At 47.6% G+C, this 24,535-nt stretch overlaps 1 protein-coding gene across 4 annotated transcripts; it reads right to left on the bottom strand.

Annotated features, from left to right (window-relative positions):
• Positions 1-3,110: 3,110 nt before the first annotated feature.
• WDR73 (WD repeat domain 73) lies at positions 3,111-18,495 on the bottom strand. 4 transcript variants are annotated; one of them, XM_027089101.1, is made up of 11 exons: positions 18,385-18,495; positions 17,932-18,087; positions 17,589-17,761; positions 15,465-15,690; positions 14,863-14,930; positions 14,462-14,550; positions 12,259-12,347; positions 11,563-11,627; positions 5,468-5,632; positions 4,775-5,134; positions 3,111-3,666 (listed from the first exon to the last, which is right to left on the bottom strand). In XM_027089101.1, the coding sequence occupies exons 4-11, from the start codon at positions 15,503-15,505 to the stop codon at positions 3,431-3,433; spliced, it is 1,113 nt and encodes a 370-aa protein (XP_026944902.1). In that variant the 5' UTR covers positions 15,506-15,690; positions 17,589-17,761; positions 17,932-18,087; positions 18,385-18,495; the 3' UTR covers positions 3,111-3,430. The 4 variants fall into 4 exon arrangements, with proteins under 4 accessions (XP_026944902.1, XP_026944898.1, XP_026944900.1 ...); XM_027089097.1 differs by having other exon boundaries at positions 14,462-14,930; XM_027089099.1 differs by lacking the exon at positions 15,465-15,690 and having other exon boundaries at positions 14,462-14,930.
• Positions 18,496-24,535: the final 6,040 nt, after the last annotated feature.

Genomic DNA, 24,535 nt, shown 5'->3' with positions numbered 1-24,535 from the left:
ATTCTTGTTCTCTAGATCTGTTGTGATATCCTTGTTCTATTTTCTTTATTCATTTTATTCCTTTTTCTTGCTTCAGGAGGTTTGGCTGTGGTGCCAGTCATTTGCCTGTTTGTCCTCAGATCCATCCTGGCCCCGTACCCTGCTTGCTGCATTTCCCAGGCTCCCTTGCTGACAAGCTCCTGCCAGGTTTGGTCCATGGCACAGGCAGGATGTTGAAGGGTGGAAGGAGAGAAGCCTGGGGACTTCTTTCTCTGTACTTCCTGTAGTCTAGCTGTTTGCAGTCTCAGATCCTGCACGGCCCCAGCCACAGCCAGGCAAGATCACTGTGCTCAGTTCCCACTGGGAGGCCCCATTCCTGGGCTCTGGGCAACACACCCACCACCTCCTTTAGGGCCTCACCTTCCCTTGCATCCTCTTTCAGATTCCACATAATGAAATTCCCTCCACTGAATTATCTGGTGTGGATTCAGTCTTCCTGGCTGGACCATGACTGACTGATGTATCAGTATTTTTCAGAAAAGTAGCTTTTCTTCTTTTAAAGTTTTTTTTTTTTTTTTTTTTTTTTTAATTTGGCTGCGTTGGGTCTTCGTTGCTGCCCATGGGCTTTCTCTAGTTGTGGCGAGCGGGGGCTACTCTTCGTTGCTGCTTGTGGGCTTCTCATTGCGGTGGCTTCTCTTGTTGCAGAGCACCGGCTCTAGAACGTGGGCTTCAGTAGTTGTGGTTCATGGGCTTAGTTGCTTCAATGTGGGATCTTCCTGGACTACGGCATCCCCTGCATCGGCAGGCGGATTCTTAACCACTGCGCCACCAGCGAAGTCCCTAGAAAAGCAGCTTTTCAATTCATGTATCAATTCTACTATTTTCTAAATTATTCATCTCTTTTACTTGGTGAAATAATATAGTTTAGCCAGTGCTATGCTGGTAATCCAACTCTCTTGAAAAAAAAAATCCCTGATTTGTCATATAGGTTTCCTCTTCTATCTGAAAGCAGAGCGTTCCTGTGAAGCTTAAGCCGAAATGGCGCACAGCAAAGAAGAAATTACCTTTTTCTGGAAATGAATCTATAGAATCAGTTCTCATGGGGCAATGGAGGGGAAGAAAAGGATTAGAAAGAAGACTCCAGACGATGGTAAGAAGGATCACATCTTGAGTCTGAAATTGTTTAATTACATCTCTCCAAAATGTAATGCTCGGGCTTCCCTGGTGGCACAGTGGTTGAGAGTCCGCCTGCCGATGCAGGGAACACGGGTTCATGCCCCAGTCCAGGAAGATCCCACATGCCACGGAGCAGCTGGGCCCGTGAGTCATGGCTGCTGAGCCTGCGCGTCCGGAGCCTGTGCTCCGCAACGGGAGAGGCCACAACAGTGAGAGGCCCGCATACAGAAAAAAAAAAAAAAAATGTAATGCTCATTCATTACATTTGTTAAATTAATTTAAAAAAATCATTTCATTGAAAAAATTATTAGGTTTTTCTTACTTCAAAATAATTCCTAAATGCTATGGGTCAAATTATACCCCCTCCCACCCTCATAACCCCCAATGTAACTGTATTTGGAGATAGAGCTTTTAAGAGGTAATTAAGGTTAAGTGATGTCATAAGGGTGAGGCTCTAATCTGAAAGGACTGGTGTCATAAGAAGAGGAACAGAGACAGGGCTTTCTCTGCAGGAGCACAGAGAAGAAGAGGTCATGTGAGCACACAGCAAGATGGTGGCCACCTACAAGCCAAGAGAAGAGGCCTCAGGATGAAACCCACCTAGCCAGCACCCTGATATTGGACTTCCCAGCCTCCAGAACTGAGAGAAGTAAATCTCTGTTGTTTTAGACCCCAGTCTGTGGCATTTTGTTATAGGAGCCCAGCTGAAGAATACACCAAGTAGGCCCAACTGAGAGCCAAAAAACCAGAGCCCACAACAGTCAGTTTGTTTGGGGTGATGAAAAGTTTTGGAAACTAATAGTGGTGCTGGTCATGCAACATTATGAATGTAATTAATGCCACTGAGTTGTACACTTAAAAATGGGGAAAATGGCAAATTGTTAGATATATTTTACCATAATCTTTAAAAACTAATAAAGTAGTATACCAAAACCCATTAAATTGTACATTTTAAATGGTTGAATTGTATGGTATGTGAATTATATCTCAAAAAGCTACTTTTAAAAAAGATCAGAGCCCAAACTGACTAGTAATCACATAATTTCAACAAGAGAATTGCTGAAAATCCTTTAACAAATGTGACAGTGAGGAATCACATGCAGGTACACTTTCATATTTGCTACGGGCCACCAAAAAGAAATGTCCTTTGGGCCTACTCCCCTGGGGGGCAGGGGTTGGAAAGCATCACCCTGGTGAAGGCTGTGTTCCAGTGAGAACCGCCCAAGAGGAGGGTGGCCAGTCTCTGCCTGAATGCCAGCTGCAGGTGGTACTGATGAGAATGCCTAGCTCCCCACCCTGGCTGTTACCACCTTTAAAAACAGCTGCCCCCAAAGAACTAAGATGCTCCTCTGTACCTTCTGAATTGTGTAAGAACTAAGATGCTCCTCTGTACCTTCTGAATTGTGTACCATGTAACCTCTAACAGCTGTTCAAGGAACTAAGATGCTCCTCTGTACCTTCTGAATTGTGTACCATGTAACCTCTAACAGCTGTTCAAGGCAAAAATGTTTTAAAATTTGGCAATTTAGTAGATAAAAATGGCATAACCTTATTTTAATTGCTATTTCCTTAATTGCTACTGGGGTTGACTTTTTTCATGATTATCTGTCACTATACATTTTCACTTCTGTAGAAAAGTTCACAGAACCTGTTTACATTCGTTGGCTCTTCAGATTCCATGACGTTGTGAATGCAGACAGGGGTAAAATGCTGCCATTTTACATTTGGGGGAAATGGGGCTCCCAGATCTAAGAGTAGCTACGAAATCTTTATTGTGCCATGAATCCTACCAGTTATTATTATTATTTTTTTATTATTTATTTGGTTGTGCTGGGTCTTAGTTGCAGCAGGTGGGCTCCTTAGTTGTGGCTCGCAGGAGCCTTAGTTGCAGCACATGGGCTCCTTAGTTGCGGCAGGCAGGCTCCTTAGTTGTGGCATGCGAACTCTTAGTTGCAGCATGCATGTGGAATCTAGTTCCCTGACCAGGGATTGAACCCGGGCCCCCTGCATTGGGAGCGTGGAGTCTTAACCACTGTGCCACCAGGGAAGTCCCCTTACCAGTTAGTTTTAAATATGTTACTTCTAACTTTCCCAACAGTCCTGCCAGGTAGTTATTACCAGTCTCATTCTACAAATAAAGAAACTGGGACTGAGAGGCTGGTTAACTTGCCCACAGCCACTCAGCTGGTAACAGGGCTCTGTGGTCACTTGAAGCTTGAATCAATATCCTTGCTACACAGCAGCTTCCTAGGGCCTGGGCGGAAAGATGCTGGAGTCAGTGGGCAGCATGGAGGTCCACCCAGTCCCATACGTGCAGAGAGGCATCACTTGCTGCAGACAACAAAGTCCTCGGTTTGCAGGGGTGCCAGGTGTGGGTGGTGACCAGTGGAGCAGTGTCCATCCCATTGCCGTCTAGGAAGATGTGACCTTTGTGAGTGAAGAGAGGTTCTACTTGGCGCCCCATTCCACCCCAAGACGTGACGTCATAGACCTGGACCGTCCCATCAAAACCTGAGGAAGAACAAGAAAAGCGAGCATTGACACTGAATCTCTGAATGCTCTACAGAACCAGAACAGGCTAGAGGATGATGAATCAAATAGCCACAAGATACTTAAAGGCCAACTGAGGGAATTCCTTGGCGGTCCAGTGGTTTGGACTCTGCGCTTTCACTGCTGAGGGCACGGGTTCTATCCCTGGTCGGGGAACTAAGATCCCACAAGCTGCGCAGTGCAGCCAAAAAAATAAATAAATAAAATTAAAGACCAACTGAAGGGCACGTAACATCTGCCGTCAATGCCGGCGGCTGATGACTCCAAGGAGCATATAACAATAAGCATCTGTTGTCCACCTATCAAGTGCCAGGCCCAAGGCTAATCTTGCATTCTCTCTTTTAACCCTCACAACTGTATGAAGTAGGCACTATTATTTTCCCCAAGAAACGGAGGCTTTAGAGACTTTTCAAACCTCTTCCACTTGCCCCCAAATCTAATCCCTCCACGTGTGAGTCCCTCTCAGCAGAGGGCCTTGTCTCCTACTTGATGGGGGAAAGAGAAGCCTTTAGAGAGAACAACCCAAGCCTGGTTCTGCTCTTCTGCTCTTTCTGGATCCTGCCGTGACCAAGGACCCTCTCCTGCTCTCTCAACTATTCTTTCAACCTCTCCCCTCCGTCAGAGGATCCTTCCATCGGCTTTCAGATACCTCATTACACACCCTCATTCAACTAGATACTGCCGGGCCAGACCCAGGAGCCTGCTGACCTAGCTAGCTTGCTGTAGTTCTAAAAGCGAGTAGACTGAGCGGCACCGCTGAGACCCTATCGCCTCTCCCTGGTGCAGCCTGTGGCTGTCCTAGTGTCTTACCATCCGCAGCCTCTCCACCAACCTCAGAACTGAATTCCTGCTGCGACAGGAAAGGCCTGCTACCAACGTGGGGAAGTCTGTAGCCAGGATGTGGAAGGGCCACCACTAAAGAACCTGGAGAGCTAACATGGAGCTTTTCTGTGAGCAACCTTAACTTCTGGGGCCAGATTTACTACAGGACTACGGGCTCCTTCCTGAGCACCCAAGAGTCCCCGGAAGAGAGAGATCAAGTGACAGACACAAAATCCTCTCAGCGTACCTGAAATGGCCAAGCAGTTGTCCAGGCCTGGAGCCCAAGTCACTCGCAGCAGCTCTGGGTCAGGGCTAGGCATGGACACTGGGCACTGGACCAAGCTCACCGGCTGGCAGAGATCCCGGGGGTCAAGAAGACAGAGCTGCCCGTCCGAGCCAAGGCTGGCAATGCTGGGCCCAGGGCCCCGGCCCCCAGCTTCTGCACACCACCTCCCTCCAGCGGACCCAGAGCCGGGCCTGAGGTTCTCTGACGGGGTCCACTTCTGGCGAGTGTCGACAAGCCCCAGGCGGCCCGAGGTGCAGCAGAAGGCAAAGGTGTCTGCGTCCAGGACCTGCAGGCTACTCAGCAACTCGTCGTCACTGACACCTGGACGATGGGGCGAGAGGAGAAAAGTGGCTGCAGTCAAATGGGTCCAGTAGTTTGGCGCCGTTGGCTGGTCCAAGCCCCTTCCTCTGGGCAGCTCCCCACCAGCCCCCGGCCGAGTGAACCACATCCTGCCGCCTTCTCATCTCACACGGTCCGCCCGGCTGGTTGGGTGCCGGTCCCGGGACTGCCTTCCCCAGCCCCAGAACAGGGGCCCCCAAGGCCTGGCCCTGCCTCTCACTCATCTTGTTTCCCCAGCAGCTGGCACACAGGGTTGGATTCGGTTTCCAGCGTGGCTGGGTGGGGCTGGGAGGAGCCGGCAAGGGGCTGAGGTACCTGAGCTGTAGGTGGTCTTCTGTGATTCCAGATCCACCACCTTCAGACTGCTGAGCCTGGCCCCGTGGAGGACTCCGGGCGCCGCCGACGAGAAGATGGCCATCCTGGGCCAGAGACGCCCTTCCTTCTCGCGCACATCAATGGTGCTGACGGCCTTAATGACATCTGGGGGAAGATGGAAGTGGCTGAAGTCCAGAATGTTAATGCAGGTTTGAAACATTCCATGGTGAAGGCCTGCTAGAAGGTCAGGGGAGACAGGGCCTCACGGCTGGTGAGAGAGGATGTGGAGACATCATCACTGTGCGTTGTGTTTACTTTTTGGAAACTGTCAGAAGCACTGTCGTTTCTCTGTAATTTGTCTTATGAACTGTTTTGCAAATGGGAGACAATGAATCATAGCAGCCATCTCAAAACCTCCCCAGCAGTTCTGGCTTTTTATAGTTTTGCGGAGAACAAATAAAGGAAGAGAAAAGGAAAGAACACGCTGATGATGTTATTTACACCTTAACTGGAAATAACAGGAACGGAGTTCATGAAGTAATATTATTTCTTCAAAAACATGTCCCATGACCTCAAGCAATTGGCCGAATCCTAACAGGTCAAGGTTATAACACAGATGTCTTTGTCTTCAAACGTAAACAGGGCAAGAAAGTCCACATCTTTTTTACACTGAACGTTAAAAAGACATACTTGCCCTCAGGTTAAATCAAATTTTAGCTTTGTTCACCTCAGTCTGCTTCGACAGCAGACAGGTTCCCATCTCTGCATTCTCCATTTATAACATAGTTCACAACAAGTAGTTTGCTGTACAAACTACTTAAAGGGAGATGCATATTTTCCATTTTATATTTTCTTGCTCCAAGAGGGAGCTCACTGTTTGGTTTCACATTCTCTGAAGAAAATGGAGATCTACGTATTTTTAAATTCTAGAGGATAGGTAAGAGGATGAGGAAGGGATGGATGAGAGAAGGAACACTAACGCGGCTTATCAAGCGAGCACGTGGCAGTCAGTTCCCTGGAGACAGTTCACATACAAGGAGTCACAGAAGGTGCGGCCAGGCTGGGCTAGGATGCAGAGGCCCCTTGGGTCCTGCTCCCCAAGCCACAGACTCTCAGTGCACTTTGTCTAGACTTGCTGAACATAATTGCTCTACCCTAGGAGCCGCGGAGGTCGGAGCAGACACAACAGCTGAGCCTCAGGACCGTGTGTCTCCGAGGAGTGCCAGTGAGGCTGCGATTCAAACCAGCCCAGCACAGCTTGCCTCACTCCCCCAGGCCCCACTTAAGCGGCTCCCTTTTCCCTTTCCAAAGACTTAGGAGCCTGGAACAGATTCCCCAGGACCTGCTGCTCTGAGCCAGGGCTGGTTCTCAGGTGTGATTTGTCCCCTGACGGCGGGGAAGGAGGAGGTCAAGGAATAGCCTGCAAAGACCTATTTCAAAGATGCCGTAGAAAACAAAGGCTTCAGAGCTCCTCCTGACTGGAGAGTTGTGCTCCGTAGTTACAACAGGAAAGCAATGCAGGTTCCTCCTCATCCCCTCTCTTGTCAGTGTTAAAATGCCCCCTTTAGGAAATCCACACCAACTAGCCAAACGAAAAGAAAAACTACTACAAAATCAAAGCAAAAGATGCAGTGAGGCACCTCCAAGAACTGGGCAATAAAAGAAAGAAGGCTGTCTGAAGATTAAACCAACAGAACAGGTCGGAGCTGCAGTGGGCACACTCCTTAAGGAGTCAGAATGGCTCCACACCTGCAGTACTGAGCTAACGTATTACCACGTCTAAAGGAAAAGTGGTGCCCATGAGAGGGGGCTGTTCTGCCACAACGGCAAAGAAAATGCTGGGGCCCGTCCACGGCAGAGAGAGCCACTCCAGACTGAAGTTAACTTCAAAGGAGAGGCTGCGGGAGACATTCAGCTGAGGCTGTTAGGTATGTCTCCACCTAAAGACCTTCTCAGTGGACTCCTCAGCCCCAGAGCTGAGAGGAGAGGCCACAGGCCCTCCCTCCAGGGGCCTGGAGAGCCAAGCCTTCACAAGTTCTATACCCTCTGCCTAAGAGAGCTTATGAAAACACCATTTGGAAGCCTTGGAGCTGATTCCTCTTGTTATGGTTATGTTTACCATGCAGGCTTTGACTAGGTTAGGTCTTCTATAGGAAAAGAATAAGGATCTGGAATATTCCACTTTTAGGGACACTTATTTTTTCATTATAAACTAATAAATCTGCGTTCTGGTTTATACAGCAGTCCTGTGAGTCTGGTGAGCGTGTCTGCCCCTAATAACAGATTAGATTTGTTCTGGGTGTGCTGACAGAATCAGGTTTCTGAGATACCAAAGCTGTGGGTCAAACCTGGACCTTGGAAAATTCACCAAGATAATGCTACATTTTTAGGCGTCTAGGAAAACAGCTGGCCAGCCTTCCCCAGATTCTGGAATATTCTGCACTAATATCCAGGGGAAGGTAACTATCTGATTTCCTACTCTCATATGAGTGTCAGAGCAAGTCTCCTTGGGCCTAGCTCTCCTGGGCCTGGGGCTACAGGTTCTATACGGCATCTGGTACCCCAGGCACCGTCAGGACAAAAGAGCTCCAAGGCGCCCCCCTCATCTTTAAACCATTGCTGCCCCACGCAGCCTATTTTTAGGGAAAGATAAAAAACAACTATAAGTTACTGACATAAGGATAGACATAGAGATCACTGGAACCGAACGGAGAGTCCAGAAATAAATCCTTATATTCACAATCAACTGATTTTCACCAAAGGCACCAAGGCAGGTCAGTGGAGAAAGGCCAGGCTTTTTGACAAATGGTGCTGGGACAACCAGACATTCATACGCAAAAAGATGAACTTAGACCCCTCCCTCATACCTACCATACACAAAAGTTAACTCTAAAGAGATCACAGACTTAAATGTTGGAGCTAAAACAATAAAACTTCTGGAAAAAACACTGGGGAAAATCTATGGATTAAGTAAAGATTTCTTAGATATAACACTGTTTTATTATTAAAACGGACCTCATCAAAATTTAAAACTTTTATGCTTCAAAGGACACTATTAAGAAAATGAAAAGACAGGGAGAAAATATTAACAAAACATATATCTGATAAATAACATGTATCTAGAATGTACAAAGAACTCTCACAAGTCAATAAAGACAAAACAGCCAATCAAAAACTGGGCAAAATATTTCATAAAATATAAGCACCAAGAAAGCAAGGAACATCTATGTGAGTGCTTGCTGTTATATCCCCAGAACCTTGCCCAATGCTTGACACACCGGAAGCACACAATGAATAACGACTAAATGATGAAATGTTAGCTACTGCTACAAATAACAGTAATAATAATAATAATTATTATAATTATAATATTATATTATATATTATATTATATATAATATATATTATACATTATACATTATATATTATATAATATATATTATAATTATATATATATTATAATTATAATTATTATAATAATAATTATTATTACTGTTATATTATATTACTGTTATAATTATTATTATTATTATGTGCCCTTTCATAAGTAGATCTTACTTCCAGGAACCAGATCTAAGCAAAATGGTGGCACAGACTATGTTGCCAGTCAGTAAATACCCTATGACCTTTTTTTCAGAGCCCCTACATACTATACTGAGATCAATTATTATTATCTAACTATAGTTACCACCAGGCAGAGTTATAAGCAGACTTTGAAGTCAGACTACATTTAAGTCTTGGTTCTGCAACCATCTTTGTGACTCTGAACAAGTTAGCCTCTCTGGGAAAGAGTTTGTTCTCAGACTTATGAGAATTTAATGAGATCACACATGGAAAGTGATTAGTACAGTGACTGGAATATAATATACACTCATTAATATTACTGTTACATCTTATAGATTGTTAATTAATCCGAACAAGTATCTATTAAAATGTACAGTGAAACTGGCATATCAAAGGCCCTGTGACAGCATGTTATCTCAGCCTGCTAAGGGGGAAAAAAATAACAACAAAACACCCTTAGGAAGATTTGAATAGGCATTTTACCAAAGATACATGAATGGCTAATAAGCATATAAAAAGATGCTCAACATTATTAGTCATTAAGGAATTGCAAATGAAAGCCACATGATATACAATTTCACATCCATTAGGACTGCTTTAATAAAAAAGACAGATAGGGCTTCCCTGGTGGCGCAGTGGTTGGGAGTCTGCCTGCCGATGCAGGGGACACGGGTTCGTGCCCCGGTCCGGGAAGATCCCACGTGCCGCGGAGAGGCTGGGCCCGTGAGCCATGGCTGCTGGGCCTGCGCGTCTGGAGCCTGTGCTCCGCAACGGGAGAGGCCACAACAGTGAGAGGCCCGCATACCACAAAAAAAAAAAAAAAAAAAAGACAGATAATAACAAATGTTGGTGAGGACACAGAGAAACAGGAACCCTCATACACTGCTGGTGGGAATGTAAATGATGAAGCCATTCTGGAAAAGAGTTTGCGAGTTTCTTAAAAAATCAAACAAACAAAAAAAAAATTTTTTAAAAATCAAACATAAGTTTACCACATGATCCAGCAATTTTATTCCTAATGTCTATCCAAGACATATGAAGACATAGGTCCACAGAGACTTGTACATGAATGTTCTTAGCAGCATCATTCCTAATAACCAAAAATCAGATCCATCAACTGGTGAACAGATAGACAAATGTGATACATCCATAAATGGAATACTGTTCAGCCACAGAAAGGAACAAACTGCTGATACACGTTATGACATTGTATGACAGGGTGGACCTCAAAAGTACTATGCTCAGTGAACGAAGCCAGATACAAGAGACCACATGTTGTATGATTCCATTGATATGAAATATCCAGAAAAGGCAAATCTATCATAGAGACAGAAAGCAGATTAGTGGTCGCCTGGGGCAGGGTGTGCGCATGGGGGTTAATCGTAATTGGCATGATGGATCTTACTGGGGTCATGAAAATATCCTAAAAGTGATTATAGTTGCACAACTTGTTAAATTTACTAAAAAGAAAAAAATCACTGAACTGTATACTTAAAACGGGTGACTTTCAATAAAATTATGAAAAAATAAACAATCATAACTACAAATAAGTATATACACACACCTGGAAGCTACAGCATAAGACAAGTGACAAGGAAGAAACAACAAAGGAAAGTCCACAGGGTCAGTGACCTCAAAAACCAAATGAGGACCAGAACCACATTCCTGCAGCAGTGAAGCTTGGGGAGAAGCCAACAGCTGCTACCGGTTTCTGGGAAGCATCCAAGTGAGGCAGAGGACCACACAAGCCAAGGGGCAGTTCCAAGAGCGGCTGCCTTTGCCTCTGAGGCCCGCTTCCATGCTGGTCAGCAATGCTCTAACCCAAGGAGGGATGGCAGGGGCTGGATCAGGGCTGCAGGCTTCGGTGCCTGCCTGACAGGGGAACCGCAAACCTCCTGCTGGAGGGGATACTATGAGGGAACTCCCCCGACTCCCAGAGGAACAGGACTAACGCTTCCTGCGCCTTTCCCAACTTTCCTGTTCCTGTTGGGCAGCAGAGCTATGTCTCTGAGTGGGAGACTGGTCAGCCCAGCCTTGTGCTCACTCACTGTTTTCCCTCCCTGAGAGCAGCATGCCTGCAGTGAGAGGTGACCTCCCTGCTGCCTTTGCTCTGCCCCTGCCTGGGGTGGGAGGGGCCCGAACTTCACCAGGTGCTCTGCCTCTGGCTGGGCTGGTAAACTCAATTCCTGAAGCAAGCTATAGGAAGCTCCACCTGGGGCTTGTGTGCACTGCTGTGGCTGCTAATTCACCTTTGCTGCATTAAAGTAGATACTGCATTTAAAAAAAATTTTTTTGGCCACACCATGTGGCATGTGGGATCTTAGCTCCCCGACCAGGGACTGAACCCGTGCCCCCTGCAGTGGAAGCACAGAGTCTTAACCACTGGACAGCCAGGGAAGTCCCAGTAGATACTGCATCTTAATTCCCACTGGCTCTGAGTCTGTTTCTTAACTGGCTCAGATTAGGGATTGGGGGTGTGAGAATAACAGGCTTTCCTACAAACCCAACCCCGCCGAGTCAAAGTCACTTACCGCTGTCCTCTGCAACCTGCCACACCTGCAGGTAACAACCGGGAAGGCCACTGGTCACCAGCAACCTATTCAGGATGGATAAGAAATCTCAGCCCAGACAGTGGGGAGCTCACCCATACAGCCCTCAGCCTCTCCCTCTCCAGCCCACTCAGCTTGGGATTCCTACACTCCCTGTATCAGGAGAGCTTACGCAGGGAGGGGGCATCAAGATCAGTCACCCTCATTTAACAGAGGAGGAGCAGGCTTGTTCCCCTTTAGGGACAGGTCCACAGCTCACAGAGAGTCGTGGGACTGAGCCCTGGCTTCCACGTGGCATGAAGTGTGCTAGAGGACCCAGCAGGGAGCCTGAACACAGAAGCCTCACCCAGAGGCTCTGGCCTCTGCCAACTGAGCTATTAGCCCCAACTACCCACCACCAGCTCTCTGAGAAGCTAAGAGCATCCCTTCTACTTTATATCTATTCCCTAGAGCAACGCCAGCAATCTGTGGGTTACCATAGTCAAGAGGTCTGTGAGGGACCGTAAAGCCACCGAGCACTGGTTTCTTTGTATTCCAGATCTGTGTGTGCACATGCCCTCCCATGTGCCCCTGTGCTGAGGTGGGATGGGGAGGGGTGGTGATAAAGATACAGGATACCCCTAAAGTTCCAGCCACTCCATCCTGAATGGAAGGTCTGGGTAACAGAGCTGACCATACCTGGTGTCTGGTACATACTTCAGATCAAAGACAGACCTGTCTGAAAATCCTCCATGGCGTACCTTGAAATCTCTTTCAGGGAATAAGCCCTAAAATACAAAGGGGTGGCCAGTCAGATAGGGGACCGCTCTCCAAAGGAACGTTTCAGACAAGTTCTAAGTAAGGAGCCATATCCCAGCCTGGCAGGAAGCCATGGAAGCCGCTCAGGTGGCAATGATGCTTCTCTGGGCAGGGCCTCAGGGTGCTGTTATTTGCAAATATTGGTCTCAGCTGCTCACACAGATAGCTTCCTTTCTTTCCTGCACATCCAAAACCTTTCTTCTAACCTTTCACCACAGCACAAGTGTTATATTCCAAGCCTTCTTAGAGGAGTCACAGAGGCTTAACAGAGAAAGGTGGAATGTATCAGCCAACTAACACAGCCCCATTCCTCCCCACACCTCGCACTGGAAGTTAGGTGGGTTCTTCCAGCAATAAAAATACAACTGCCAGGACTTCCTTGGTGGTTCAGTGGTTAAGAATCCACCTGCTAGTGGTTAAGAATCCGCCTGCCAATGTAGGGGACATGGGTTCGAGCCCTGGTCCGGGAAGATTGCACATGCTGCGGAGCAACTAAGCCTGTGCACCACAACTACTGAGCCTGTGCTCTAGAGCCTGCGAGCCACAACTACTGAAGCCCGCATTCTAGAGCCCGTGCTCCGCAACAAGAGAAGCCACCGCAATGAGAAGCCCACAAGCAGCAACGAAGAGTAGCCCCCGCTCACCACAACTAGAGAAAGCCTGTGCAGCACCAAAGACCCAATGCGGCCAAATAAATAAATAAAATAAATAAAATAATTAATTAAAAAAAATACAACTGCCAATTATCCAGTGCTCACTGTGTCAGCCACCCTGTTTATATGACCTGGGCAGTATAATTATCCCTGTTCTAAAATGACAAAGCCAAGGCATAGGGAGCTTAAGCAACTTTTCTAAGGTCACAGGGGTTACGTTATACATCTGAACCCAAGTCTGTCTAACCGAAGGCCATGCTCTTAGCCACTAGACTCTACTATCTCCACGTGAGGAACCAGAGGCAGGGGAAGAGGAGGTGGCCACAAGAGAACAGAGGGAAAGCCAGGGGTGAGGCAGGAGGTAAATCAGGTCTCTCATCAAGGCTCAATTTTGGTGAGCTCCTGACTCAGCTTGAGGGGTAGGGATGAGGAAGATCAAGAACATTAGGAAGGAAATTTACCCAAGGGCAATAAAGGCAGGACTGATCTAGCCAATGAGCCTGAGTGATTTTATAGTAACATCAGGCAGCTATCAACTCTTCGTGACACATTCTTATCTCTTGGCTTCTGGATCACTGGCCTTTTCTGAGACTCCTCCTACTTCAAAGACTATTCTTTGTCAGCACTCCTTGTGGCTTCATCATCTTCCTCTACCCATCCATTTCTTTTTTTTTTTTTCTGTTTTTTTTTTTTTTTTTTGCAGTACGCAGGCCTCTCACTGTTGTGGCCTCTCCCTGTTGTGGCCTCTCCCGTTGCGGAACACAGGCTCCGGACACGCAGGCTCAGCGGCCATGGCTCACGGGCCCAGCCGCTCCGCGGCATGTGGGATCTTCCCGGATCGGGGCACGAACCTGTGTCCCCTGCATTGGCAGGCGGAGTCTCAACCACTGCACCACCAGGGAAGCCCCTTTCTACCCATTTCTTAAGTGTTCTCCCTGATGTTCTGTCTTTAGCCATCTTCTCCTCTTATTCTTTATATACTACACATTCATCCTAGGTGATCTTAACCATTCTAAGGTTTCAACCACCCTTCATACTCTAATTGCTCCCTAAACTTTTTTTTTTTCCGGCCGTGTGGCACGGCTTATGGGATCTTGGTTCCCCGACCAGGGATCGAACCCAGGCCCCCTGCAGTGGAAGTGTGACGTCTTAACCACTGGACCACCAGGGAATTCCCCCTAAATCTATTCTTGATAAAGTATAATTGACTTCTTGCTCTAGAAGCCCTCTGTAAATCACAGGATTTTCTGTACAACTTACCTCTGTGCACATTTGCCTCCCTTTATTAGACTATAAGGGCAGGCCCAGGGCTTACAGTTTCTCTCTTTCTAGTATCCAGGACAATATTTAGTAGACAATAGGAGCTCCATAAAGATTTAATAAATGAGTAGAAGGAGACACATATACTCAGCATAAATATTTCAAGTTACCTGGTTTTCTTTTACAGAAAGTCTGAGAGGTAATATCAGATGAAGAATCTCATTTTTTTTCAGGCTTTCATAGCCAGCAACCAAGATTCCTGGAAAAAGAAGCAGAATAAGCTGTGACAAAGTGCTAGAAAGATTCTGGACCACAGCTGGGTCCAGACACTCTACCAAATCTCCCAAAGCAAAGACAAACTCTTCTGCCATTGGTATGCAGCCTTGTACTGAGGGATGGAAGAGATCTAGATCTTTCTTCATAAGAGAAATATAATGCTGACGGGGCATGAAATTGCTACAAGTGACCAAGAGGCCCTCAAGCTCCCAGAAGAGGGGTTGGGTCCCTCTGGGCTGAGCTCCTGAGTTCCAGCTTGAGGATTGGTTCTTCAGGGCCAGGCAGGGCACATCACCTTTGTCACCAATCCATTCAAGGACTCGAGTGGCTCCCGAGAGGTCGAATGCATGGAAATCCTGGTACCTGCATGATAGGGACACAACATCACACGATGCATTGCACTTTACAGCTGTTAAAGAACCTGAGATGTTAGCATGGTTCGGCAGTTGGGGGCCCAGGCTCTGGAATCAGGCAGAACTGGGATCAAGCCTTGTTACACATTTCATCCCCTGTGTGACTGGGGGCAGGCCAATCACAGTTTCCCTGAGTCTCGTCCTCATCTGTAAAATGGAACTCCTAGAGTACTCAGACTTCCCAAGGTTGACGTGAGGAATCGAGATAATCTTTGTTTAAGGTTTAACCCAGAGCCTGGCGCAAAATAAATAGTCACTTATGTTATTATTATCCTCCACAAGCACTGCCCCTACTAGTACTTCACACAATTTGCGCACACAGGAAGGTGCCATTTCCCAGCTGCGGGAGCCGAGGCCCAGGCGGAGTCCTCCGTACAGGTCCCGCCCCACATGCCGCGGGTTTCCTGCGTGCTCCATGCCGCGCCCGTCCGCCCCCAAGCCAGCTCCAGACCCGGATTCCACGTCCCAAGCCCACACGATTTACAAGCGCAAGGATTCCACCAGCCAGTCCTCCGCGGACTCCATGGCAACTGTCGCTTCCGGTACCCCACTTCCGCCTCTGAACCTTCCTGGGCAAGCGCGGCCCTCTCGCGAGGAGTGGGGCGCGGCCTGGTCTGACGCGGGGGCGGGGCCTTAGAGGTCCCTTAGCGCCGCCGCGGACCTGCGGTACCCTTAGCTAGCTATGTCCGGGATTCTCCGGATAAACTCTCCTGGAAACAAGACGAAAATTCAGGGATTCCCAGGATGTCAGTTCCGGGCGGGGCCTGAGGGACCAAATACACCCTCGTTTTATGACCGGGTATTTGCAGATCAGAGGAAAAGGCCAGATAAAATACAGGACGCCCGGTTAAATTCCAATTTTAGGTAAACAACGAATAATTTTTTTCGTTTAAGTATGTCCATGCAATATTTAGGATATCTTATACGATAAGATAGGGGCATCCTGCCATTCCTAAGTGCTAGGCATCCACAGAGGTAGGCAGGGGCAGGCCCCCCAGTGCCTTTCTCCCTGAAGGGCCTGGGAGGGGTCAGGGTAGTGGTTTTCTCAGAATAACAGCCTCAACCTCACAGAGTGGTCATGACAGTCAAAGGAGATCATAGAAGTAAAGTCCAAGTACCATGCCTGGCCCTGGGCCGGACAGTGTTTTTACTCCCCCACCTCCAGCTCTGCCCAAGACCTCACTTCTGAAGTCCCACCCCCTAGGGCTAAGTACTGCTTCCTCTGAGATTCTCTAGTTGGTCTTCATGTTTCAGGCCTTCGAGACCAGTGGCCCCGGAGGGGACATTGTCTGCCTTCAGACTCAGCCAGCCCGAGCACGTGGCCCTTACATCTGAGGTCTCCAGAGGCTGATGGTTCTTTTTTTTTTTTTTGGCCACACTGCGCGACATGTGGGATCTTAGTTCCCCATGGGGCTGGGGATGAACCTTTTGTAGGGAATGCCCCTCCCTTCTTTCAAGATGTACATATTATATACTAGGCATGGTGGGGGACACAAAGTTAAGTCAGCCACTGGTGCTGCCAGGAAGCTCACAGACTGGCAACAGCTCCTGTTTACTAAGTGCTTTCTATGCATTAGGCATCATGCTCAGCATGTGACACAAATGGTCTCATTTAAGAGGAGAGGGGCACTACTGTTCCCATTTTATGGATGAGGAAGATGAGGCTTGGAGAGGTTAAATGACATTTCTAAGGTCACACAGCTACTAAGTAGCTAGCTTATGAACCCAGCATGCTGTCACCAGAGCCCCCATTCTACCACATTACACTGCCTTCTTCACATAGCAACGAAGTACCAGGGAAGGTGGTGTGGGATGGGGACAGCGCCAGGGACAGAGAATGGAGGAGTTGCCCCTCTGCCAGGCTGGAGATGAAAGCTGGCTTGGCTTCAACTCTGGGGCCTTGAACCCCATAGGTCAGTGGTTTACAACCCAGGGTGATTTGGCTCCCTCCCCTGTCCCCTCCCCAGAGGACCTCTGGCAATGTCTGGAGGCATTTTTGGTTGTCCTAACAGTATCTATCCATACTCTAGTGGATAGAGACGAGGGACACAGCTAAGCGTCCTACAATGCACAGGACAACTCCCACAACAGAGAATTGTCCAGCCCAGAATATCAAGTGCTGGCGTTGAGAAACCCTGCCACTGGTCACTGAGGCAGACGAGAGACTGGGAAGAGCACTGGTCAAGGTGAACAAGGTCTAGACTCTGTCTTAGCTGCTGACTAACTCTTTTCATCCCTTCTCTGAGCCTCAGGGTCCCAACAGGCACATACAGGGCACAGCAAAGGTGGACAGCTGGGGTGGGGCAAGTCTGTGTAGACTGGGGTGGAGGTAGGGGAAGGTCCTGCTGGATAATCCCAGGCTGTGACTTTAGACTGGGCAATGGGTGAGGGGAACGTCTTCCCTTACTTTTTGTTCCATGGGGTTTGCTGGGAAGGTCAGCTTTCTTTCTTCAGAAACCTCTCCGTTTGAGGTCTAGATCACAGGGAGAGCCTAGAATCGCTGACTTTCTTGGGTGGGCCTATCACACCCTGGCTGGGCACTCACACCGTAAGCCCAATGCTGGATCCAGGGGCAGCCCTGGCTGAGCCTCTCCCGGGCCTGGCTCACCTGGGTGTGAGGTGCTGGGCTGCTGAGGCTCATGCCCAGAGCTTTCTTTTGCAGGAGGATCCTGAGCAGATCATGACTCAGCTGCAGTCTCTGGTCCCTCAGGGAGATGTGGGGAGCTGTCCCCAATAGGGATGGGCTGGGGGGCTCCAGACTCTTCTTGCCCATGAAGTGACCTAGAAAGGAGGTGCCGAGGCACAAGGAAGTCAGGGAGCAAGGATCCTATCCCAGTGGGAAAGCTCCCCATCTCTCTCACTTTTCAGTTCTCATGGCAGGAAGATACACAACCTTCCTCCTCCTCGTCACCAGGAGCTACAAAGACCGCGGGTGGTAGCAAAGCCTGTACCTCAGCTTTTCCTGAGCAGGTAGATGGGGTGGAGGGGACGGCACAGCTGGAAGGAGGGTGGGATGCCCCAGGGCCAGGAAGAAACTCTGCCAGTTGTGCTGTCTGCTTAGAAGAGGGACGGGAACGGCAGAGAAGGAAGTGGAGAACAAGAGGTGTCTGGAAGGTGGAGGTGCAGAGAGAAGACACACCAGAGGTTAGAAGATTCAGTAGAGTCTTGTCTAAGAGAAGGGGCACGGGCTGGCAGGTAGATTTAGGATCCAGCCCCAGCTCTGCTTTAAACTGGCTGGGTGATTTAACCGTCATTGGGTCTGGGTCTCAAGTTCCCCATCTGTTAGATGAGTTCCAGGGTCCCCTCTAGCCTGGACACTAGTGTCCATGGCTGAGGAGAGGCCAGAGAAGGAAAATGGGGTCAGAGCAGGGTGGGGGGCGCTTGCCCGTACCGCGAAGACTTACCGGTGGCCCAGAGATTGCCCCGCGGGTGCACTCGGATCTTGCTGGCCCGGCTGCGGGGCTCCGGGAGATCCCAGCTAAACGGGGCGGCGCCGGCAGCGAGCAGAGCGAAGAAGAGCAGAAGGCCTCCGAGCAGCCGAGCGCCCCGCGCCCGCAGGGTTATGGCTGTGTGCCAGCCGCGCCTCAGTTCAGGTGCACTTAGCCACGGCTCAGGTCCCTGACGCGCGCCTTCCCTCCTTTTAAACCCGTGCCCCTGGGGGCGGAGCCTGCCCCGAAGAGCCCGCCCCGGCGCGCTCGCTGCCGCTCCTACCCCGCCCTCCTCCGACCCTCCTGTCCTCGCAAGGCCTTGGGTGGGGGTCTCGGTCAGGGGCCCCCTCCACAGCCCGCACGGCCGCACTCCTAACCCCACGTGGGCACCGTTTCCTCAGGGCGTTCGGGCCCAAGCCCACCACCTTCAACCTGGGGACCTGGGCAAAGCCGGCTCCCCTGGCCCTCCCTCACCGCTCCCAAGGGCTTTCGGCCAACGAGCGGTTCCTTCACCTCTGTGCCTCTTTCTAAGGGTAGAAAAGGGGGCGAGGATGCCTCCTGTGTAACACAGGCGTTACAGTGCCCAGCACAGTGCCAGGCACCAGAGGAGCTCCATAAAATGCCAGTTGGCCCTTCCCTCGTGGGGAATCTGACCGGGTTCACCCAGCTCTCAGCCTTCTCACAGCCGGCACTCACCAGGTGCTGTGGAAATCACAGCAGGTGCTCAGGGTAGGAGTGCAGAACGATGGATGGCCGAGCCCTCCCCTCCCCCACCCTCCCCCCACAAATGGGCGCCCAGCTTGGGAGAGACTGGCTTATCAGTTGGCCAGGAGGCAGATCTTTGGGTCAGGGGAGTGAAAAGAGCACTGGCCCAAGAGTCCGTATACAAGCTGTGTGACCTCACTGACCCTCACCTTCTTCAATTGTAAAATGGCAATAACCACATTGCCCTATTTTTAAGTTTTACATTTTTTAGTCCAATTATTTTGTGGCAGGAAGCAACAGTCCTCCTCCAAAGGAGCTGTCCAGACTTGTCTTGGAAATTTTGGGTCAGTGGCAGCACTTAATGAATAGAAGACACTGTGCTCCAAAATAATACATTTATTTTTGCTTAAATGTTTACTAAACACCAATGTTCAGAGCACTATGCCAGGCACAGGAGGGCAGGGACACAAAAGATAGTGCCCTGCTCCCACAGGAGTTTACCATCTCATTAGAGAGACAGAGTACAAAAGGAGTGAATGATGGAGGAGCAGGGTACTGACCAACCCCTGAGCCCTGGACTCTTCTCAGAAACACTGCACAGTGTGGCTGTGACCGAACCTACTCCCCAGTCTGGCTCAAAAACGGTACTTGCTATTATTACTCTTGCCATATCTAGCTCAGCAAGGCCTGCTAGCTCTGTGGATCACCATCTTAAAAGAGGAAGCGTGTATGAGAAGCTGGTTGTCATGCTGAGCTCCCAGAAAGCACGACACACAGGACAAGGACATTCCATTTCCGGCTTTTTTCCCAATCTCCTTCTCATCTCCCACCCTGGCATTTACACCTCTCTGTACTCTTGTCACTGCTTAGCCATGGTGTACAGATATAGCTCTTATCACCTTCCCATAATAATCATTCCCTTTTCAACCCCCTCCCTCTCCTCTGCATCAATCACAGCACCCATCCTATCTTCTCTGGTCCTCGGTCATAGAAATTAGGAGGTGGTACTGAGCGCCGCCTCACTTAAATGCTTGAAGGAATCTTATTTGGTAGGTTTATCTCTCCTCATTTTATAGCTGGAAGCTGGCTCAGAGGTTGAGTCACTTGCCCAGACGTCACACTGGAATCAGACTTCGGGTCTGTTCAGATCACTCTGTCAGGCCCCCAGAGTCATCAGGGACAGATGCTGCTTTCCCTAAACCACACCCACTCCCGTTTTACTTTCCCATTTAAATATCAAGTTGGTTTAGATTTCTCAAGGGGGAGAGGGAGCAGGCACTGAGAGTTTCATCTCTCTTCTGCAGGTGACCCTGGGACCTTGGTTCTGCTCTGACAGGTTCATTTATACTTAAGCAAGCCTCCCCTGACATAGCCTGCACTCGCAGCTCCAACCACAGCTGTGAAAATGACCCCAGATGCCCCTAGGATCATTTTATCTGTCAGCTTAGCACAGGAAAAAAGGGGCCTCCGAGGACCCTGGGGAAAGAATCAGGGCAGCAGCTCCACAGCCAACTATCAAACACTGTCCCAGGAATGTAAAGCATCAGGCACTGCAGAGAGGCGGGCTTGCCCAAGACAGCACTTCCAAGTCGGACCCCTCATGGAGTGCTAGGCTGAGTTTAGAATGAGGATCTCAACTGCAGACTGCCTGTTCCCCAAGTCCTCTCTCCCACCAGGAAGAATGACAGTGAATCACATGCACGTGCATGGAGAAGCTCTTCAGAGCTCACTCTTTTTAATAAATTTATTTATTTATTGGCTGCGTTAGGTCTTCATTGCTGTGCACGGGCTTTCTCTAGTTGCGGTGAGCGGGGGCTACTCTTCGTTGCGGTGCGCGGGCTTCTCATTGCTGTGGCTTCTCTTTGTTGCGAAGCACAGCCTCTAGGCACGCAGGCTCAGTAGTTGTAGCTCACGGGCTTAGTTGCTCTGCGGTATGTGGGATCTTCCCGGACCAGGGCTCGAACCCGTGTCCCCTGCATTGGCAGGCAGATTCTCAACCACTGCACCACCAGGGAAGTCCCCAGAGCTCACTCTTGACCCTCTGAGGTTTCTACAACATTCAAGGACATTCACAGACGATGTAGAGAAGATTCAAAGGACAACCCAAAAGATGATTAAGGGGTGAAAGATACACGGCAAATCTTCTTATAACCAACACCAACAAAACATTTAAACTGCACCATGTTTTTAATTAAAAATTGCTCGAAATAAAGGACATATATATTATTGTTTGCTATATTTCATTAAATTGGAATCAATTACAAATAATGTCTTTTCACAGCTGAATCTTTTTTGTTATTGTTTTCCAAAAGCACTTACATGCATGCTCCTTTGATCACCAACACTATTTTGATGTAGTAAAGACTAGTATTATGCCCATTTAATAGATGAGTTAACTCAAGTAAAAGCAAGTTAGCTGCAGACAAACTAAACAAATGGAGAAAACCAGAGTGTAGACATCAAACACATGAAAGGTACAGAGGACAAAAGAAAACAAAAAGCAGAAATTTAAATTAGACATAAATGAGCCTAGAGAAAAAGGATGACAAACCTATTAGAGCTGCTCAGGATAGGATGGTGTAAAAACACTCTTCTGGCAAACCTCTGAGCACAGATCCCATCTGTATGGGTTGCAGAGAGAAAGAGAAATATCGTGGGGTATCTCAGGTCCTGCTCTTTAGTTTCAGAAAGGGGAAGGGGCTGTAGAATCAGGAGAAGAGTGTAATCTTTAAGAGAGGAAGAAAAGAATCAGGGATATTTGATGCAATTTCGCAAAGTCAGAGGGAACACATAGGAACTAGCTAGAATATCAGAACACTAACCATTGATAAGGAACTATTTCAGAAACTTAAATTGCCAAAATACAAAAAAAACTTTTAAGGCAATATTCAAAAGAAAAGAGAAGATACATCTAATGAGAAAGTGATGACGATGCCAACAGTGGCTAAGCTAAGCAGCTGCTGCTCAGCTAAATGGCATAGACGCTCAGGGAAGTTATGAAAACCTAACGAAGTGAGAAGCCCTAGGCCCAGCATTCATAAGATTATTTGGGTTTAACAAGCAGGTACTTCAGGGAGGCATTTCAGTAACTGAAAGAAATAATCTTTAAACTCCGAAGAGGTTTAAATGCTTGGTAATCTGCCTGAGAATCTCCCTATTTCTAGGAGATTTACTAATCTGAGCAAATCGATGAAAGAACCACCTAGGGCTTCTAAAGAAGAATACCCAAGGGCCTTGCAATTGTGGGGTTTATTCCAAATAAAAGAGTCTCATTAGATTTTACAAAGGTAGAAGAACTGGGTATGACACCCAGCATTGTGAGGTGATAAAAGCAAGACTTCTGGCTCTGCCATCCGTGGACCAGAAGATCCTGGGCAAATCTCTTAACTTCTAGTTTCTCTCTTTTGTAAAATGGAGTTATTCTGAGGACTAAAGGGGAAAAAATTAAAATCTGTTATAAATTCAAAAGCATTTAGCAGAGCACTGGAAACTTCTAAGTACTCAGTATTATTAGCTGGATCCTAGGAAAAGCAAAGCCTGCTTTAAATCTGAAGCCCATTACAGGGAAAAAAGATTCCCTGGATAGCAGCTAAGACCATGGTGTTGACACAAGTCAACAAAATGCCTTGGCAAAATGCCTATTACATTGTGACTCATTTGATAAACTAAAATGCTGGCGTATCCACCTCAACTATTGACCAATTCCAAGAAACGTGTTCTATACAGCATTCTCTCTCTTTTCTTGCTTAAATAAGTTGTCAGGCTGACAACTCTGATCAAAGCTTCATGCTAGCTGATTTACTTCCTTGCCTGATCTAAGTCCTGAGTACAAATTATTTTAACTAGACTCCTTGAATTAAAGCTGGGATCCAGCTTAGCAATCTAAATAAACCGGCCAATTAAAGTAAGGGTTCTACAGAAATGATTCTTGACGGAGAGTAGGTGGCATTCCAGAAACTCCTAAGATTAGTAGAACAAGGATCTATAATTTGAAAGTCATATTGAATATAACTGTATATGAGAGATGAGTAACTAACGTTTTTATAATGCAAACTTAAGAAAAAGCAAGATAAAATATTCTTGGCTGCTAAGGATAAGAGGTTGGATATAACAGACCTGAGAGGAGGTTTACCAGAATGGAGAAGAGGTATGAAATTTTGTTTCTTATAAAAGACCATGAAGATTAAGGAACACTGTTCTACAGGAAAACTAACTGAAGGTTCCTGGCTGATTAGATGGGTAGTTGATCTTTTGTGAGGTGGCTTTCTGCAGAAGTAGCCAAACTACGCCTATACTAAAGGAACATTCTCTGAAACAGCTCTATGAAAATCATTAGGCTAATTAATATAGAGATTACTGCATAACATTACACAGTGTCCTTGCAGTGAGGTCCCAGAAGAGAAATTTCTTGATCTTCGGGTATCATTACAAGTTTTAAAAAATTTCCATTTTATATCCATTCCATGAAGCATAGACATTAGCCCCTAGGAGTTGAGAGCTGATGCTGTGGATCTCCTCCAGCAGACAACAGAATCTTTTGATGTGTCTTGCAGGTACTAATCTAACCTTTGATTTTAACCTTTTCTCCTCCCATGCTTATTTCAACACCAGGTTCTTCAGTTGTTTTATGTTTTATCACATAGTACTGGATGTATCTTTATGAGCCACTCCAAATCTTTTTTGGAACAAAGCAGCATATGAATAAATCTAAAATGTATAAAAGCACTGTGATAAGGACTAAGGGATATACAAGGATGAATTAGAGGCTGGCCCTGTCTTAATGCCTTCAAGGAGCTAGTTGCGGAGCAGGACACAAATAAGACAAACCACTCTGAGGGTGATGAACAAAGTACTGAGTAGGCAGCACCGAGAAGGAGACACTATATACTTGAGATCTTGTTTGAGAATAAAAAAAAACCCTCTTTGAGCTCCCTGTGAATCTCTAACGTTGCACTTATGATCCTATGTGGAAAGATTTGTATACACGTTGCCCCTATTAAGGCACTGAGTTCCTGGCAGAGGAGGGACCCTGCCTTACTCATCTTTGTATCCCCAGGGCCTGACCCAAAATCTGGCAGAGCAGATGCTCAATAAATGTCTCCTGAATGAGAAAGCTTTTAGCGAGTAGAGAAGTGAGCAGGCACTCCAGGCAGGGAGACCTAGCGTAAGCAAAGACTGGATGTCTGTATAGTGAGACCAATATCAAGGGTATGAGAACCTGGGGTCTGCTGGGAGCTGAGGTTGGAAAATTCCTGAGGGCCTAGAATGCTACATAACTTGGAAGGCAATGTCCTCATTACTTTTTGATAACCCCTGCATATTCTAGTTCCTAACACCTCTTGGTTACACAGAATTCTTTCTACATCCAGACTCACCATAATTACCTGTGAAGAGTCATATTTGTTTATTTCTGAAACTTCTC

This window comes from Aethalodelphis obliquidens, unplaced genomic scaffold (genome assembly GCF_003676395.1).
Source record: "Aethalodelphis obliquidens isolate GAN/ISIS:26980383/991018 unplaced genomic scaffold, ASM367639v1 scaffold65, whole genome shotgun sequence".
NCBI lineage: Eukaryota > Metazoa > Chordata > Mammalia > Artiodactyla > Delphinidae > Aethalodelphis > Aethalodelphis obliquidens.
The sequence above is the reverse complement of the archived record's forward strand: the minus strand, read 5'-3'. Positions and strand labels throughout refer to the sequence as shown.

Bases quoted from the DNA above. Each gene is read 5' to 3' on its own strand.
- WDR73 (XM_027089097.1), bottom strand. From the start codon at position 15,505: ATGGAGTCCGCGGAGGACTGGCTGGTGGAATCCTTGCGCTT. The intron at 14,931-15,464 runs GTAAATCGTGTG...CCTATCATGCAG, and splicing joins CTGGTGGAATCCTTGCGCTT to GTACCAGGATTTCCATGCAT. The intron at 3,667-4,774 runs GTACGCTGAGAG...GTTCTTCCTCAG, and splicing joins CAACTGCTTGGCCATTTCAG to GTTTTGATGGGACGGTCCAG.